The sequence below is a fragment of the Peromyscus californicus genome, unplaced genomic scaffold, assembly GCF_007827085.1.
Source record: "Peromyscus californicus insignis strain IS unplaced genomic scaffold, ASM782708v3 Scaffold_11__1_contigs__length_118956290, whole genome shotgun sequence".
In the NCBI taxonomy this organism is placed as follows: domain Eukaryota; kingdom Metazoa; phylum Chordata; class Mammalia; order Rodentia; family Cricetidae; genus Peromyscus; species Peromyscus californicus.
This window is the reverse complement of record NW_026294402.1, coordinates 101807807-101827957: the sequence shown is the minus strand read 5'-3', so window position 1 is coordinate 101827957 and position 20151 is coordinate 101807807. Positions and strand designations below refer to the sequence as shown.

General features: G+C 37.9%; 1 protein-coding gene across 14 annotated transcripts in view; it reads left to right on the top strand.

The window, feature by feature from the left end:
- Positions 1-20151, top strand: part of Dock3 (dedicator of cytokinesis 3) — a 377571-nt gene that overhangs the window by 121073 nt on the left and 236347 nt on the right. For 13 of the 14 annotated variants that reach the window (XM_052719644.1, XM_052719626.1, XM_052719604.1 and 10 more), the window contains exon 5: positions 15910-16006. In XM_052719644.1, coding sequence (XP_052575604.1) covers positions 15910-16006 — 97 coding nt within the window. Of the gene's footprint in view, positions 1-15909; positions 16007-20151 lie in introns of those variants that run through there. The other variant, XM_052719595.1, reaches the window with a different exon arrangement.

Sequence of the window (20151 nt, the reverse complement as noted above, 5' to 3'; positions counted from 1 at the left end):
CCACCAGCTGAGGACCAAGTATATAAACCCATGAGCTTGTGGGAGACATTTCACATAGAAATTGCAGCACTGTTTGGATGTTATAATTCATCAACCATAAAACCTGCCATTCTTTTTCTTCTTAATCTATTTGAAGATTTCAACTGAGTTATGTTTTTTTTTAACAGAAGAAAAAGCATAGAGGTTTATTTTTAATTTTATGTGCACAAGAGCATCAAGGAAGAAATGAATACCCAAAGTAGCAATGAGATTTGAGAGCTCATTATACTATCTTAATAGAGGGAAAAGAAGGGGCAGAGAGGTACTTCTGGAAGAATAAATGGCTTTTTACAGGAGCATGGGGGGGAAAAGATATGTATAGAAGCACAAATGACATCTGAAAGGTAAATAGGCTTTGAGAAGAATAGTTGGGAGACCTGACAGTTTGCAAAAATGGTCATCCTGTGTATTGTATCAGTTTTGCCTGGTCTCTTATGATACATCAATTTTTGGTTGAAGTTCCTAGTAAGAGGAAGTTTGTGATTTTTTTTTAAAGGATCTAATTTTATGTAGTTAAGAGAAAACTTCTTCCTGCACTGGCTGATTCTCAGATGTCTTCATCTCTAAACAATCTTCATGCCCCTGTGGCACAAATGTACTGTTTTGGTATTAATATCCCTTTAATGGATTATGTTGTTTTGCCAGAGAGAGGTTTTTAAATGCAGTAGGTGCTAACAAGGAACTAATTCTAAGCAACATTTTTTTTCCTCCTCAAACAACTTATTTTTCACTAAAAGGTTGAGTTTTTTTTTGGGGGGGGTCTTTAAAAGCAATCATTGTATATCAAAACTGCCCAGTATTATAACTTCATATTTTATATTAATCGTGGAATTACATGAATGCAATATAGCAAATTTATCAGAATAGAAATATATCTAGGCTCAGGAGATGGTGTAGTGGGTAAAAACACTTGTTATACAAACATGAGGATCTGAGTTGAAAATACCCAGAATTTATATAAAATCTGGAAATACAGCATCAGCTTCTATAATTCCAGTGCCTCTCTAGGGAGATGAGAGGTGGAGACAGGAGAATCACTGGAAGCTTATGGGTCAGCTAGCCACATGACTAATATATGACATGTGTTAAGGTTTTTCTAAAGGAACAGAATTGATACAATGAAAAAATATATGTGATTTATTAGAGTGGCTTACAATCTGTGGTCCAGGTATTCCAATAATGGCTGTTTCCTGTGGGGAAGGCAAACAGTAGTAGTTGTTCAGCAAGTAAGACTGGATGTCTTCCTGGGTAGTGGTGGTGCACATATTTAATCCCAGCACTTGGGAGGTAGAAGCAGATGGACCTATGAGTTTGAGGCAAGCCTGACTTACTGAATGAGTTCCAGTATAGCCAGGGTTACTCAAGAGAAACTCTGTCTCAGGATAAAAATAATAAAATAAACAAAAATAGACTAGATATCTTAGCATCCCCAATATGGTGCTGGAGTCCTGGGGAATTCCTAGAGACCTGCAAGTCTTCAGTCTGTGTTGGAATCCTGAAGAAGTAGATTCTGATACAAGGAAAAGAGTGCCAAAGCAGTAAGATAGATGAACGTGGGAGCAAGAGTGAGGGCAAACAGGTAAAAATCAAAAGCTTCCCTCCTTCCTTGTCCTTTTTTTTTTTTTCCCCGAGACAGGGTTTCTTTGTGTAGCTTTGTGCCTTTCCTGGATCTCACTCTGTAGCCCAGGCTGGCCTTGAACTCACAGAGCTCTGCCTGCCTCTGCCTCCCAAGTGCTGGGATTAAAGGCGTACACCACCACTGCCCGGCACCCTTCCATGTCCTTTTATATGGGTTGCTACCAGAAAATATGGCCCCGATTTAGGGTGGGTTTTCCCTTCTGAAATGATCCAATCAAGTAAATCTTTCACATGCATGCCCAACTACTTGAGTTTTAGTTGATGAAAGATGTAGTCAAGTTAGCGACCAAGATTAGCCATCACATGGCCAGAAAACATAAGAGACCTTGTATCAAACATGGGAAGGTGGATGGTAGGGACTGACACCCCAGGTTGTCTTCTCATCTCTACATGTGCACCAAGGTACACACATGCTTGCATTCACAGGTATGAATGCACATACAGAAGCATACATATATTGTATATATACACACACAATTATATATATATTATATATGTTTAGCTGAGTGTTTTCATTCATTTGAACTTCTCATTTTCAAGATTTCTGTTTCCTTTTTGAGATCCCATTGTCTTTCTTGAATTTTTCATGTCTTGCATTGTCTTATGTAATTCATTTATTTTCCATATGACCATGTGAGGAAGAAGGAAAAGTCGTACTTTGTCTATTACTTCTGGTGGCAATATTTGGATCTTACTTAACCAGACAAAACCCCCAAATTTTACCAAAAAGCCAGTTCTTTTGGAGCTCCTTTAGATTTATGGGCCATCCTTTCTCAGATGAGCTAGAAAGCTTTCCAAACCAGATTTATATTTGGAGGAGAAAGGTTTGTATATTATTAATGTAATGAGACATTTGAATAGTTGGTGGTTTGGTCCATGATACTTGATTAATGCCAGTATCCCATAGCATATTTTGTGCTATGCAAATTCCCTGGGGCAAAAGAGTAGTCCACTGAAGGCTATCCATTAAGCTTGTTCTTATGTCTGTAATTATTTACCATGGGCCTTTTGGATTATATCTGCTTTATTTCTGTTGTTAAAATCACCAAAAGCTTAATTTACAAGTTTATTTGCAAGGTTTGACTCAGAGTAAGAGTGCTTGCTAAACAGATTGTAGGCCTGAGGTCAAATCCCCAGAATCCAGTAAAAATCTGGTGTGGTCCTGTGAGTCTATATCTCAGTGCAGTAGCAGACAGAGGTAGTATGATTGTTTGGGCTTGCTGGCTACAGGTTCAATGTGAGGCCCCATTTCAAAGGAATAAGGTAGAGAATGAAAGCAGGACTCTTCACATCATCCTTCAGCCTCCACCCACTCTTGGACAACCCCCACATACATGTGGTAATATACTATGGACTTACACTACACTTATGTATGCACAATAAGTGTTTGGAGTGTCTGGGGTTCCTCTGCTTCCTTTTGAGGTTTCTTCCTAATGTCTGGAGAAGAGTGCATGAACTAACTTTGTAGTAATATCTGGCCTTAGAAAAAAATAACTCATATTTATACACCATTTTTCTTTAAGTCTTGTGTTCATATATCTTACTGTGACTTACTCAGACCTTCTGGAATGTGCTTAAGCTTTCTGGCTTTGCCTTCACTTTTTTCTATTTCCATTTTGAAACAATCCTTTACTTAGGATGTAATTACCTGAAGTCCTTTCTCTTCTAAAAATATTTACTTTGTTCTTTAACCTTGTTTATAAAAAATACATTCCATATGTATATGGAATGAACCAGTGAACTCTGGTCCTCTCCAAGAACAGCAAGCACATTAATATTTGAGCCATTTCATAGCCCTTTTTTACCTTTTTGCATTTGATGGTTTCTTTCTGTTCTTTAGAAAACATTTCTTAATAAAATAAACATATTCCAATGAAAACACAGGAAGTTGTAGATAAAACACAGACAAAACACCTTTACTGCCCTTTGTATTTTGTGTTTTCTTCCACCAAAGGCAGGATAAGAGTATATCAAAGTTCTGCCTTTACTTTGCATTTGTCTGCTTTCCTTTGGGTTATCTCCTTAACTCTGTACATAGGCATGTTAAAGCATGGAGATAAGTCACTGTCCTTAATAAACCTGTAACTAGGCTGAGCAGGCAGCAACAGCTTGGTTTAAAATGACAGTTTTTTTTTTCCTGTAGTCCCAAATTAGATAAGATAAGAACTTTGGAAAACCTGTTTTTCAAAAGAAGGGAACACACTCAGATAAGCTCCTGTACCTTTATGCCATAATTGAAAGTTTAAAAATTCTACTAAATTTTTTGTATTTACATATATACATACACACATTTTTAATTAGACATGCCAAGAATGGTAATTTTAGCTTACAATAAGTTAAAAAATGTAAAATGTAGTTACATAGGTTTTGTTACTCAGTTATTTCAAGAATTCTAGTGGCAGATTGAGTTTTTTGTTCTGTGCTGTTTTAGATATGGAATGACACACAAAAACAGTTACCATGGGCATCCATGACACATTACCTTAATGAGAGCATATTATTAGTGAAAACAAAAGAAGTCAAGTAAAAACAAAGTAGAAAGGTTATATCTATATTATCTTTGAGATGTCAGAAAGGCCTCATTGGTGAAAGCAAAAACAATAAAGAGATGAAGCTTGCTATGTATGCTTACCTTAATACCTTTTTCTGTACAGTGAGTAAAAAGCTACAAAGGACCAGCTGAGGTAGCTTTAACTTTTCTCAAAGCCTCAGCTAGCTGGTGGGGAAAAAGGGCAGGATTTCCCCTTTTGTAAATGGCCTCTCTATCTTACTAGAGCTGACAAATTTCTTAATATGGTTTTCTTGAGGGGAGGTGTTCAACCTGTGTCCATTAAGGTTTTATAATTCCAAGCAAGGGGGTCCTGATCTGGAAAGAATGTGTTCTAGGGAGGTGGTCATTGCAGGATTTTGAGCAAATAGTATGTCTGCATGTCTCCTTGCTTTCTCCCAGATTCTCTGATTTATTCAGAGATGCAAGAAATCTGATCAACTATAGGCATTTCCAACTTTTAGCCAAACTTCCCTATCACACATCTTTTGTTGGGACCAGACAATGTTATAGTAAAGTATTAGACTCTTCTTTTCTTTGGGATTAGACCTATTCCACTATAGTAGGGAACTAGAAGCAATTGTATTTTTTTTAAGAAGCAATTGTATTTTTTTTAGAATTAATAAACTCATTTAATAGTATTGTAAGATACAAATTTAATAACAAAATCAATAATTAACTTCTTAAATTAGATTAAGAAATAATCCTTTTTAAATTGGCATAAACCATTCAAAGAATGGATAAATTTAATGAAAAATTATTTAGTTGTAGTTGTTTATAAAGTGAAGCAATATCCTAAGGCTTTTTCTCCTCAAGCCCATTATTTGAAATCCACAAAAGGTGAAGACAGTATTAATGTTTATCTGTTAAAAATACATGTCAAATTGATAATACTCAATGTTGGAGCATGAAAGGAAAAAGCAATATGCAGAAAAATTATGTTAAGAACAGAAGTATTCAGCTCCATCCTAAAATAATTTTAAAATATTATATTTAAGTTAAAATGACTTAATTTGTTGTAGATTTTCTCAAAGATATTAATATAGAAATGTTCTTTAAGATTTCCAAAAAGAGGTGTACATCCTGAAGGACTGTGAAAATGCATTGTGACATAAACCTCCCTTTTAAGAGGCTCAGTTTATTAGATTCACTAGACAGAGATTTGCTTGTGTGAACAGCTCTAGCCTTTCTCCACCCCCAATGCCAGAAGTACAAAAATGACCAGTCTATTTCCTGGATCTCATGTTGAAGAGAGTGTCTTGGTTTTTCGAGACAGGGTTTCTCTGTGTAGCTTTGCGCCTCTCCTGGAACTCACTTGGTAGCCCAGGCTGGCCTCGAACTCACAGAGATCCGCCTGGCTCTGCCTCCCGAGTGCTGGGATTAAAGGCGTGCGCCACCACCGCCCGGCCTGAAGAGAGTGTCTTACATTTAAGGAATTGCTCAGCATCCTTAGTCATCAGGGAAATGCAAGTCAAAACAACTCTGAGATACCATCTTACAACTGTCAGAATGGCAAAAATAAAAAAAAAAAACACTGAAGACAGCTTATGTTGGAGAGGATGTGGAGCAAGGGGAACACTCCTCCACTGCTGGTGGGAATGCAAACTTGTACAGCCACTCTGGAAATCAGTATGGCGGTTTCTCAGAAAATTGGGAATCAATCTTCCTCAAGACCCAGCTATACCACTCTTGGGCATATACCCAAGGAATGCTCAATCATACTGCAAGGACACATGCTTAACTATGTTCATAGCAGCGTTATTTGTAATAACCAGAACCTGGAAACAACCTAGATGCCCCTCAACCAAAGAATGGATAAAGAAAATGTGGTACATATACACAATGGAGTACTACTCAGCAGAGAAAAACAATGACATCATGAGGTTTGCAGGCAAATGGATGGATCTAGAAAATATCCTGAGTGAGGTAATCCAGAATCAGAAGGACAAACATGGTATGTACTCACTTATAAGTGGATACTAGATATAAAGCAAAGGATAACCAGACTGCAACCCACAGCTCCAGGGAGGCTAGCTAGTAAGGAGGACCCTAGGAAGGGCACATGAATTGCCCAGCAGTGGAGAAATGGATGAGATCTACATGAGCAAAACTGGGAGGGAGGGAGGGTAATGGAGGGCAAGGGATGGGGGATGAGAACATAGGAGAATGGGAGGTCCTAGCTGTATCAGGAACATAGTGGGAAAGCAAGGAAAGAGATACCATGATAAATAAAGACACCATGGGAATAGGGAGAAGCAGAATGCTAGGGAGGTTCCTAGGAATCCACAAGGATGACTCCACCATAGACTACTCACCATAAAAAGAAACATAAAAACAATGAGAAAGACATGTTAACAGAAAAGATTTCTACAAGGGACATAAAGGTAATAATACATCTGATTTGACAGACTGTATTATCAATGAAGGGATAAGAGGTTTAACCTTGACACTATAGAAAGAGGAAGCCACGTTAGAAAATTAATACAGAAATGACATACAAGATAAACAGCAGAATGTCAGTTGTTTGGAACCTCCTCTGTTTTTGTTTTCAGTGACTTTAATCACTGGCATTTGTGAGAGACTTACATTTTTCCTATTTTAAAGTTCCAAAATTTCTAACATACTGAAATCTATACCTTTCTTTCTTGTTCTTCTTGTTCTTCTTCTTCTTGTTCTTGTTCTTCTTCTTCTCCTCCTCCTCCTTCTTTCTTCTTTCTTTTTTTTGTTGTTGTTTTCAAGACAGGATTTCTCTGTATAGCCCTGGCTGTCCTAGAAGTCATTCTGTAGACCAGGATGGCCTCTAACTCAGAGATTCACCTGCCTCTGCCTCCCGAGTGCTGGGATTAAAGGTGTGTGCCACCAAGACCTGGCCTGAAATCTATACTAATTCAACCTAAATTGATATTTCTTTCTTTCTTTCTTTTTTTTTTTTTTTTTGGTTTTTCAAGACAGGGTTTCTCTGTAGTTTTGTGCCTTTCCTGGAACTCACTTTGTAGCCCAGGCTGGCCTCGAACTCACAGAGATCCTCCTGCCTCTGCCTCCTGAGTGCTGGGATTAAAGGCGTACGCCACCACCGCCCGGCTGATATTTATTTCTTTTAAGCTATAATATATAACCAATGTATTTATGATTCAGAAATAGTATAATATGTAGATACATTATTACATAAACCAAGTAGAATGTATTTATAACACTACAAAAAAATACACCAAATTACTGAATCCAAAGGAACCCCAAGTTCAACAGATTTTGAGTTCATGAGAAATGAAAATCTAGCAATGAAAAAAATACAACACTTTGATTACATGGATATAATACAGTAGAGGTAAGCCATCAGTTGCTTGGTGGAAGGAGAGGTGGCCTTCAGAGAAAATGCCCAGAGCATCAAGGAAAACATACCTAAGCTTTGGCTACTATCTAAAAAAAAGAGATAAAGAGGGGGGAAAAACAAGGAAAAGATTTATTTTGATTTTGTGACAGGTCTCACACTATATTCCAGGCTGGGCTGGAAATTGTTATGTAACCTAAGCTGGCCTCAAAAAACTGCTGTGACCTTCTTGCTTTAGCCTCCCGAGTGCTGAGATTATAAATATGAACCACTTCCTGCCATATCCACCATCCACAGTGCCCCTGATTTTTCTTTGATGTTCTGGGGTTTGGGGGCCTTCTTGTTTTGCTAACAAACAGCACAGTTAGAAGCATACCAAAAAGGAATACAGTAACGCAAATCTTAGGGTGGGCACAGATGAGAAAATTGAAGGCCCAAAATGTTTATGTAGTTTTATGATGTCTCTCTGTGTCACTCATAGGAACCACCATCTAAGTACAAGAATACCCTGAGTATGACAGGGCTTACTAGCTATAGTGAAGGCAGCAAACAAATCAGTTCTAGAAAACTGAGGGCAGTTGGTTATCCATTGCATTGCCCCTGTTGGATGTACTGAATGATACCTCTGACAAAGACATAGGTGCCCACTCACAGATTCACAGACTTCAGGAAGAATTAAAACTAGAAAGGAATATATACCAGCATGGATGCCCTGACAAGAAAAGTTCATCTAGCCAATGAGAACTTTCATGGTATGCAGGTCATGCCATATCGCTATGCTACCTACAAGGGCACAGGGGACCTAATGTGAGGATCTGGACTGACATCTCTAGTGGAAGTTGGGATCCCCAGACAAAATGAGGCATGAGAATAGAGCAGATAATGAGTTTTAAAGAGCCTTGGGCTTAGGCTGTCAAATTAGTATAAGAACAAAGCAAAGAAGAAATCTGGAAACCTCCTAGAGGATAACTAAATCCAGCTACCAGCACAAGCAGAAGCACTCCACAGTAGCTGAAGGCAACTTTATGACACATTATAATACTAAAACACACACCCCTGGTTGGAGATTTAAGATAAAATAGAAAATGCATGGGGTTGTACGTAGAACTACATAAAACAGAACATGTGAAAGAAAGCCTGTTTTATGCAAATGACCTAGAAAGCCAGTATTGCTTGACATCCTTTCTGCATCAGGGCTTTCTTTGCTGTGGCACATTTCCTCCAGTGAAAAAATTTTTTTTTCAGCCACAACTGCTGCAAGTGTTTGTTTCTGCTCAATTCTTTGTGCCAGATGAAAGAATCTATAATCATTCTGGATTGCATACTCGACACCGATATCAACTGATGACACAATCAGGAAGAAATATTTACATCACTGATCTCTTAAACTTTGTACTCATTCTGGAGGTACCTGAGAGGGGCCACTCCAAACTGTAGGCATGGGTTGGGCAATTGAACACCTAAGAGAACCCCTCCTGCTTGAAGATTCCTGTGACAGAATAATCTGGTCATTAGCTGAGGTTAGAACTGTCCCTTGCCAGATGGAAGCACATGTTCATGCATCAGGGTACACTGTAAGGTCATGACTACAAACATCCTGTGGTAGCTCACGGACAAAAACATAATTACTTCCAAGAAGCTGAGAATGTTTTCATTTTCTTCCCTCTCTTTCTCATCCTCTAACAAATAGTGTCTTCCTTCAGTCACTTCTTTCTACCCTACTTTCATCCCCTCCTATCACTTTTCCTGAAGATCATAGGGATGGTAGGTATGGGACAGGGAGCAGACTGTCTAAGTGCTTATTGTTGCTTGTACACTAAGAGTTCGGTGCCCTGCCCAAAGGAGTGCAGTGCCAGGAGACCCAGGCATGTAAGCATCATGCTGGATGTTTCTTGGGGGTGGTATGAGCAGTGTGCCCCTGGGATAAGGTATATCTTATTACTCCACTCCACTAAGAACTGTTGCCTCCCCAGGCTCCCTTACATTACAGGAAGTTTGCTCACCTATCCCAACTCATCCTTTTCAGCACTTTTTGCTAATTTTGCTTTAGATCTTCCTACCACCATTTTAGGTTACTAAGTTTATTTACTTTTGGTTTGTTGGGACACTTTCTGCTCTTATATAATAGAAAAAGCCCATCTCTGAGAGATTTACTCTCCAGGTAGTAAGTCAGTCAGTCTGTCTGTCTGTCTCTTTCTCTCTCTCTGTCTCTGTCTCTCTGTCTCTGTCTCTCTCTCGCTTTCTCTTTCATCTTTGAAATTTTTGTATTTTCTTTTTTTTAATTAAGAGATTTTCTATTCATTTTACATACCAACCACAGATTCCCCTGTCCTCCCTCCTCCTGCCCCCCAGCATTCCCCCTCAACCCACTCTGCATTCCCACCTCCTCCAAGGCAAGGTCTCCCATGGGGAGTCAGCAGAGCCTGGTACATTCAATTAAGACAGGTTCAAGCTCCTCCTCCCTGCACCAAGGCTGTGCAAAGAGTCTCATCATAGGCACTAGGTTCCAAAAAGCCGGCTCATACACTAGGGACAGGTCCCAATCCCACTACCTGGGGGCCCTTTATACAGTTCAAGCTCAACAACTGTCTTGCTTATCCAGAGGGCCTAGTCCAGTATCATGGGGGATCCTCAGCTACTGGTCCACAGTTCATGCGTTCCACTAGTTTGGCTAGTTGTCTCTGTACTTTTTCCAGTCATGGTCTCAATATCCCTTGCTCATGGAATCCCTCCTCTCTCTCATTGATTGGACTCCTGGAGCTCTGCCTGGGACCCAGCCGTGGATCTCTGCATCTGCTTCCATCAGTCACTGGATGAGGGCTCTATGATGACAGGGTATTCAGCCATCCAACCACCAGAGTAGGTCAGCTCACGCACCCTCTACTACTATGCAGAGCCCTTCTTCATACCTGTTTGCCTTTCAAACATAACCCTCTTTTAGGATCCTCAGTTCTTTTACAGATGTTTGTCTGATAGTAAGAATGTGTAGAAACTCTATTTATGTAAAACAATTCTAGAACCTGATAGTTTATATTGTGCATTTGTTCCATTATTAATAACATCTCCTTGATTGTTTCTTTAAATCCCCTATTTATTTCTGCAACTTCTTTTTTTTTTTTTTTGGTTTTTCGAGAAAGGGTTTCTCTGTGTAGCTTTGCGCCTTTCCTGGAACTCACTCGGTAGCCAGGCTCACAGAGATCCGCCTGGCTCTGCCTCCCGAGTGCTGGGATTAAAGGTGTGTGCCACCACGGCCCGGCGCAACATTCTTTTTTTATTAAATTTTTTCATTTACTTTACATATCAACCACAGTTTCCTCTTCCTCCTCTTCTCCACCCCCCCCCATCCTATCCACCCCCCTCATCCACTTCTCTGTCTCCATTCAGAAAGGGACTGGCCTCCCATGGGCGTCAACAAAGCATGACACACCAAGTTGAGGCACACCAAGTTCCTCCCCCTGCCTCAAAGCTGGGCAAGGCAACCCAGGATGGGGAATACATTTCCAAAAGCCAAGTCAAGTGCCAGGGTCAGGTCCTGAACCCACTGCTGGGGAGCCCCACAAACAGACCAAGCTACACAACTGTCACACATCTCTGCAACATTCTTAAGACAGTCTATAGAATTAACTTCCAAAATTGTCATTTGCTTTCAGTTGTTCACTTTCATCAAGTTATTCTAGCTTGGAAAAAAAGTAAAAGATGTCTTCATTCAGTAGTTTTTATCAAGTATGACATTTATCCTTGATTTTCTTATCTGAAATCACTATGTCTTGATAATTAAAAAAATCCAGTTAAAACATTCTAATTTCAGAACTTTTATAGTCATAGTTCGATTCATTGCTATCTGGGATTTGCTAGCTTGGTGCTGGCAGGAAAAGTAGATTTATATTTTATTGTTTTTTTCTCCTTTAAATAATTCTTTAGTATGAAATCTATGACATTTTTCTTGAAGTTTTATTAGTGTGTAACCGTGTATATTTAAAGTGTACATCGTGAAATGATTATCAGAACCAAGATAATTAATATATCTGTCACCTCATATTGTTAAGTTATTTGTGTGTGGCTAGAAAAAAAGAATACTTAAAAAAAAATTTTCAGCAGTGGCTTTTTGAAACACATTCCCTAGGGTGGGATACCTTGCTCAGCCTTGACACAGGGGGAGGAGCTTGGTCCTGCCTCAACTTAGTATGCCAGACTTTGTTGACTCCCCAAGGGAGGCCTTACCCTCTTTGAGGAGTGGATGGGGGTGGGATGGGGGGAGGTGGAAGGCCTGGAGAAGTGGAGGGAGGGGCAACTGGGATTGGTATGTAAAATGAAAAAACTTTTGAAAGGATAAATAAATAAAAATAAAAAATAATAAAATCTTTGAAAATAAAAAAATCTTTCAGCAAAGTTGAAGTTTATAAGGTATTATTTTCAACTGTAGTAACCATGCCAGCCATTAGGTCTCTGGAGTTTATTCATCTTATAATTGAATTTCCCCATTTTCTTCATTCTTGGTAAATCAGCTTTGTACCTTGTTTCTGTTAATTTGTCTTTTATAGGTCCCATAAGTATATGCAATGTCTATCTTTCTCTGACTTATTTCATTTAGCATAATATTTTTCAGGTTCTGCATGTTGTCACAAATGTTAGGATATTATTCTCTTTAAGGCTGAGTAAAATTCTGTTAATATGTATACACTACATTTTCTTTATTCATCTCCTGACCTCTGTGTGTGTTCGAGCTGTTTGTGTGTATACAAGTGCATGTGTGGGGCCAGAGATCAACCTCTGCTATTGCTCCTTAGGAGCTGATAACCTTTTTTTGGGTTTTTTTGTCTGTTTATTTATTTATTTTGTCTTTTCATCCCAACTGCAGTTTCCCCTCCCCCCTTTCCTCCCAGTCCCTTCCTTCCACTTCCTCTCTTTCCCCACTCCATCCACTCCTCCTCCTTCATTTCTCTGTAGAAAAGTACAGGCCTTCCATGGATATCAGCCAGCCATGGTATATCACATTGCAGTGAGCCTAGGCACTTCGTCTCCCATTAAGGCTGCATGAGGCAACCTGGTAGGAGGAAAGGGTCCCCCAATAGCAGGCAGCAGAGTTAAAGACAGTCCCTGCCCCCATGGTTAGGAGTCCCACAAGAAGACCAAGTTACACAGCTAACATGTATGCAGAGGACCTAGGCTAGGTCAGTCCTGTGCAGGCTCCCTGGTTGTTGGCTCAGTCTCTGTGAGCCCCTGTGAGCCCCTATGAGCACAGGTTAGTTGATTCTGTGGGTTTTCTTGTGGTGTCCTTGACTCCATTGGCTCCTACAATCCTTCTTCCCCCTCTTCTGCTGGGTTCTCTGAGCTCTGCTTAATGTTTGGCTGTGGATCTCTGCATCTGCTTCCTATCAGTTGCTAGATGAAGCCTCTCTAATAACTGTTGGGTTAGGCACCAATCTATGAGTTTAACAGAATTATCATTAGGAATCATCCCAGGTATCCTATAACAGCAAGATCTACATATTCCAGTGCAGCAGACTACCTTATTTTTTGAGACAAGGTCTCTCATTGAGACCAGGGGTTCACCAGTTATGCAAGGCTGGCAAGACAGTAAGCTCTGGGATCCACCTGTGTCTGCTTCTCTAGTGCTGGAATTGAAAGCACATGCCTCCACATCTAGCTTTTTGAGTTCTATGACCAAGCTTTGGTTTTCATGCTGTGTGGCAAACATTTTACTTACTGAGCCATCTCATTAGCCATTGACAAACTTTTTAATATTTTTTTATATCTTGCCTGTTATGAAGGATGTGTCACTAGACTTGAGAGTAAATATTTGAGATAGTGATTTAATTTCCTTTGGATATGTATTCAGAAGTGAAATTGTTAAGTCATCTGATGATTCATTTTTATTTTTTGAAGAACCTCTCTATTGTTTTCCATTATTGCTATAACTATTTACATTTCTACCAGCAAGTATAAAAGGGCTCTCTTTTTTTTCCATATTTTTCTCATTACTCCTTACCTTTTGGCCGTTTGATATATCTTCCTAAAAGGTGTGAAATAATATCTCATCGTGGTTTTGATTGAATTTTTTGTATGATTATTGAATTTGGATGTTTTAATGCATCTGTTTATGTCTGTCTCATGTATTTTTATTAGAAATGTGTTCATATTCATTAAGTTTTTTATTTTTGATGCTACTATAAATATAATTTTTATGGTATTAGGTATTAGATAGATCTCACATACTTTATCTTATCATCAAGTTACATTCTCAACCATTGTAAGTGATATTTTCAAAATTTATTTTTACATAGCTAAATGCTAATTATAAAAATGGTACTGGTATGCTGGTTTTGTCTCCTGCAACTTTACCAAATTAATTTATTAGTTCTAACAGGTTTATTTCGGTAGACTCTAGGATTTCTTCAACTTAAGAACTAATAGTATTCTTTTCTTTCTCTTCATTTCTTTTGTCTATCTTGTAAAGCTTATTTTAAATTTTTTAAAAAATCTGTTGAAGATGAAACTCAGGACCATTGATGTTCTGAACAGGCACTCTACCACTGAGTCCCACTCCCACTCCCCAAGTTTCTCATTTGTTTGTACACCATCTCCCTTATTTCATTGACTTGCTTGTTTTCTTTCCTTTTTTTATTCTAGGTCAGGGTTTTTATTAAAGTTGAAAACAAAGCAGACTATTTCCTTATTGCCTAAATATATCTATAGTAGATTAACAGACACATTTGATATTTGCCTTATTTAGGCTTACCTTGCAGGTCTTGAATGAACACAGTACTGCTAAGTTACATCCCCTGCAGAAGACCTTTTGGGACTTAATCTCTACTTAAGATCATTTGTTCAAATGGCAGCTAAACAAATCCTATAGTTTTGAGCTTAATTCATTAATACCATTGCCTGCTACAGCCTTTAATTGGGGTCATATAATCTAGTGGTCCTTTAGCTTTAGATGTAATGGGAAGCTACTTGGTCTAGTAAGAAAATGCCCTCCATCCAGCAGGGTTTAAATCTGACGGCATGTTACTCTTATATGAATGGGCCTCCCCTTTCACTCTATCTTTCATGCCATTAACCTGGATCACCCTCACAAATGCCAAGCCCTGCCAGCCAACTCTTGTTTTCTATTTTAGCTAATTTAAATTTCTTAGCATAATCATTTTGAAATATTTTTCTGAAATTCATAAATCTTCATTTACTTGGTATTGATTATTAGCATGTTATTTTATAACTTCAGTTGTATCATTTTAATTTTTGTGTGTGTGTGTGTGTGTTCCTTGAAGCTTTCCATTTCTGTTTTCCCATTTCTGTTTTGAATGTAAAGTCACCTCCAATTTTACCTGCCTGGCTTAAGGAGAAGAATACCATCACTAAGCATTGTGCTAGGGACTTTGAATCCTTTTAGCTCTTTTAGCAAAGAGCTACTTTGCATTACAGAAAATGTTTTTTTTTAAAAATTACCTAAGTGTCTTAGTAGGTTTCTATTGCTGTGAAGAGACACCATGACCATGGCAACTCTCATAAGGAAAACATTTAATTGAGGTGGCGGCTTACAATTTCAGAGATTCAGTCCATCATCATCATGGCGGGAAATATGGCAGCATGTAGGCAGATATGGTACTGGAGAAATAGCTGAGAGTCCTACATCTTGCAGTCATCAGGAAGTCAACTGCAACACTGGGTGGTATCCTGAGCATAGGAAAATCAAAGCCTGCCCGCACAGTGACACACTTCCAACAAGGCCATACCCACTCCAACAAAGCCACATCTCCTATTAATGCTTGCTACTCCCTATGAGATTATGGAGGTTAATTACATTAAAACTACTACACTAAGCAAGAATTTTGTAGTGTTATGGTTTTTCTAGAAGAAAAAACTTAATGTTTTAAGATGATGCTAGAAAATCAAAACAAACAAAAAAAATCTCAATGTTTTCTAGGCAGCTTTTCTTTTTTCTTTCTTTCTTTCTTTTTCTTTTTTTTTTTTTTTTTGAGACAGGGTTTCTCTGTATAGCTTTGTGTCTTTCCTGGATCTCGCTCTGAAGACCAGGCTGGCCTCGAACTCACGGAGATCTGCCTGCCTCTGCCTCCTGAGTGCTGGGATTAAAGGCGTGAGCCACCACCGCCTGGCCTCTAGGCAGCTTTTCTAAAAGCAATTGGAAATTATGTAACAAAACCAAATATTTTTACATTAATTTAGCTCAGTTACACCATTGTATGCTATCACTATATAAAGGTGTCTGAATAGTTAGGTGTGTTTCTCTTTATGTTTTCATGATTTTAAAATTTGAGTTTAGATCATTGAAAAATGTAGCAGATGTCATCTAAGATTTTATCAAAGATAATGTGGCTGTGGTGATTTTTGTTTCTAGGCAGTATGAAACCGTGGTTCCACTCGAAGATTCTATCGTGACAGAAGTTACAACAACTCTACAGGAATGGGCCAGTCTGTGGAAACAACTATATGTGGTAAGTAGTTCATAATCATTTCATGAGCTGTAAAGTTCTTTTGTACCAAAGTGAAAAGAAAGTCTGCCTTGGTGACAATTCTTCAGTTTGAAATTTTAAAATCTTTCCAGTTTCTAAATATATGTTCTGATTATCAGTTGGAATGTAACAAACTAAATTTTTTGAACCTAAACAGAGCACAGTTTTCATATTTTAAGACATACAGCACCTTTGCCCTAATTTGATCATTAGAATTGAAGTTCCATGACCGTGAATCTTACCTGTCCTATAAGTTGCATATTCATATATGCTTTTATAAACAGGTGTTTATTGAATGATTAAAACACTTAGGAATTTCCTAATTTTTATTGTTTATCATCCTAATAGTGATTTAGGCCAAGAAATTGTATTAATGGTTTCTTGTACTACTTAATGAATATATCATATATAACACTTTGTTAGTCAGCAATTAATTAAAAATTTATTAGAAACCTATGTTAGTTACTTGTCTTCTCTGTGACAAGACAACTTAAAAGAAAGAAATGGAAATCTTTTCAAAAAAGGAAGATTTATTACAGGTCATGGTTTTAGCACTTTCAGTTCATGGTCCCCTTAGCTCCATTGCATCTGGGCCTGAGCATAATAATGTATCCTGGCAGAAAGAATATAATGGAAGAAAATGGCAGATTGCAGGGAAAAAGAAATGAATTGGAAGGTGCCAAAACCAGGATATACTATTCAAAGGCACTTTTCTGATGACTGACTTCTTCAGTCAGGCCCACTTCTCTAACTTCATGATCTGTCGGTGGATAATCTATTAAGTGGGTCGGAGCTTGTCATGATCCTCTTATCTCTCAGTGAGTGGATCCTCTCAGTGAGAGGAACCAGGCTTTCAGTACCTTGGCCTTTAGGGATAACAAAATCCAAAATAAAGAAGCCGGGCAGTGGTGGCGCACGCCTTTAATCCCAGCACTCGGGAGGCAGAGGCAGGTGGATCTCCGTGAGTTTGAGGCCAGCCTGGTCTACAGAGTGAGTTCCAGGAAAGGTGTCAGAGCTATACAGAGAAACCCTGTCTCAAAAAACAAACAAACAAACAAAAATAAAGAAAAAACAATAAGCCCATTTAGACACAGAATAGAGAATGATAAAATTTTCATAGTTATACACTAGAAATAAGTTGCAGAATTTGAATTGAGCCAAACACAACTTGTTTTTAGGTTTGAATTCTAGGCAAGATGGAATAAACACATTTGTCTTTAGCACTGTTTTGGCTGGGCTGATTTTTATGCCTACCAACTATGTTTACAGTTACCTTTTCTCCATATCCTTGCAAGTATTTTTGTTGTTGTTGTTTGCTGATAGTAGCATTGCAACAGAGACTCCTGGACAGAACAAATAAACCATATACCAGAAGACTTCAGAGACAGGGTAAAGAAGGGAAGGGACTTGCTAGTGTTATCAAAAGCATAGCTCACAAAGAACAACTTGACAGAGTAGACAATAAAACCTAAAAAGTTTTGCTTTGTAAACCACTGTGGTAAATGGAAAAGATAAAACTATAGACTAGAAAAAACTCAAATCACAATCTGTAAAAAGAGATGTATTTAAAATATATAAAACATTCTCTAAGCTGAAAATAATGAAATTATTCAATTGTATAATTGCCAAAAAATACAAAAAAGAGACTTCATTAAGGGAGTGTATGTAGATACCCAGTAATCACATGAATATTTTCCTTGTCATTAACCATTAGACTAATGCAAAGCAAGGCTGCAGTAAAATATATACCTATCTGAATAAATGGAATAACAAATACTGCTAATACCAAGTCATGGCAGAGACGTGGCTCATGTTCTCTTCTGTATTGCTGATGAAAATGTAAAATGATACAGCTATTTGGAATTTTTTTTATTTTCTTATAACATCAAACATGGATTTAATAAATGACCCAGCTTTGTGTATTTACCCTAGAGAAATGAAAACTTAATTTACTTAAAAACCAATTCATGAATGTTCATAAAACCTTTTTTTTAAAGATTTATTTATTATGTACACAGAAGAAGGCGCCAGATCTCATTACAGATGGTTATGAGCCACCATGTGGGTGCTGGGAATTGAACTCAGGACCTCTTGAAGAGCAGTCGGTGCTCTTAACTTCTGAGCCATCTCTCCAGCCCTCATAAAACCTTTTTTTAAAAGGACAAAACTGGTAAAACACCAAATATTTTACCGTGGGAAATAAATGCCTTGTCTATAAATATTGATGATCAGCCAAAATTAGGTTGTTTTTGAAAAGAGGAAAAAGATAACTTTATGTGTGATTTCAAATGATTTTATAGCTTTCCATTTGTTTATTTTGATTTATACAATAGAAAACTAAAAGAAATTAAAAAAATTAATGGTACTTTTCAGCAATCTGAATTGATCTCAAGGACATCATGTTGCATAAAATTTATATAATTCATCGAGTTGAATATACTGTGATTCTGCTTATATAACATCCTCAAAGTGAGGAAATCCAGTGACTGAAGTAGGTTGATTGAGGTTGAAATGTGACTGTTAAGGTTTAAGGAACTGCTTACTAATGACCTGACTATGGTGAGAGGTTTTTCTGTAACCATCTTGTAACAATATCCATTTCCTGATTATGACAATGTACAGTGTCAATACGAGGTACACTCAATGGGTAAAGTTATGTTTATAGAATTCTGTCTTTACTAATGCACATGATATTTAGTGGCAAAGAAGTCCTATCACTTGAGAAGGTTTTCTGTATATAGAAATAAATGGACATAATAAAATGGGGCCGGGCGGTGGTGGCGCACGCCTTTAATCCCAGCACTCGGGAGGCAGAGCCAGGCGGATCTCTGTGAGTTCGAGGCCAGCCTGGACTACCAAGTGAGTTCCAGGAAAGGCGCAAAACTACACAGAGAAACCCTGTCTCGAAAAACCAAAAAAAAAAAAAAATGGGTTTCATTTTTATAAGGAAGTTATTTGGACAATATGATGCATACATACATATATACATACATACATGAATTGAAATAGAAAACCTCATCTCTCTGAGACATCATGCCACAACCTTCTGTTCAGTAGTCTTATTTTACATAAAGATTATCTGAGAACTTTCATTTGTAGAAAATACCTGATTATGTTTTTCTGTCAAAACAAAATTGTCAGCTAGGTGTGGTGGCACACACCTTTTATTCCAACACTCTGGAGGCAGAGGCAGCCGTTATCTCTGTGAGTTTGAGGACACCCTGCTCTACATGGTGGTCTCCAGGACAGCCAGAGCTACATAGTGAAACCCTGTCTCGAAAACAAACAAACAAAAAAACCAAAAACTATAAGCTCACTTGAAGCCATCCAAAAGTTATCTTTTTCCTTTTTTTCCTAAAACAATCTAATCATTGCTGATCATCAGTATTGCTAGACAAGGCATTTATTTCCCCAAATTACTTCTATTCTTAATTTTAAAGCGTTATCGTAGTCCATGCTAGGCTTTGAAACTACTCCTATTACCATTTCTATATAAGATATGCTAAGAAACTGAAGTATTTCTGGCTATTGTTAAATCAATTAAGTGAAATTTACAGTACAAAAATTAAAAGAATTTAATAAATGTACAGTTATATCATGTTTATACATTTTATATGGATTTTTCTGACTCACAAGATTTGATCCTTGGGGTGTGTGTGTGTGTGTGTGTGTGTGTGTGTGTGTGTGTGTGTGTGTGTGTGTTTTATTTTTTAGTTAGGGTTTTGCTATCTAGCTGTCCTGGAACTTACTAATTAGCACTACTTGGCTCTGAACTTCTGATCCTCCTGTCTCAGCCTCATAAGTGCTGGGATATCATAGTAATTCTTGTGACTCTTGTTTTAAATATGAACTGCTCATAAATACTAATATCTATAAGCTAACAAAGTTCAAAGTTTCTAAGGTGAGAATTTTAAAAGTCTATAAATGAGCAATTGGAATGATGTTGAGTAGGTCTATTCCTACATGACGCCTTGATTTTCCAACACTTGCATTTTGACTGTGGAACAGAATGTAGTTTCATAATCAGTTAATAACCAATCAATTCCACAGGCATAATCTCATTGTTGCAGTTCCTTCATCAGTTGTAATCATCCACGCATTTCATGAGTGTGGGGATAAGGTATTAT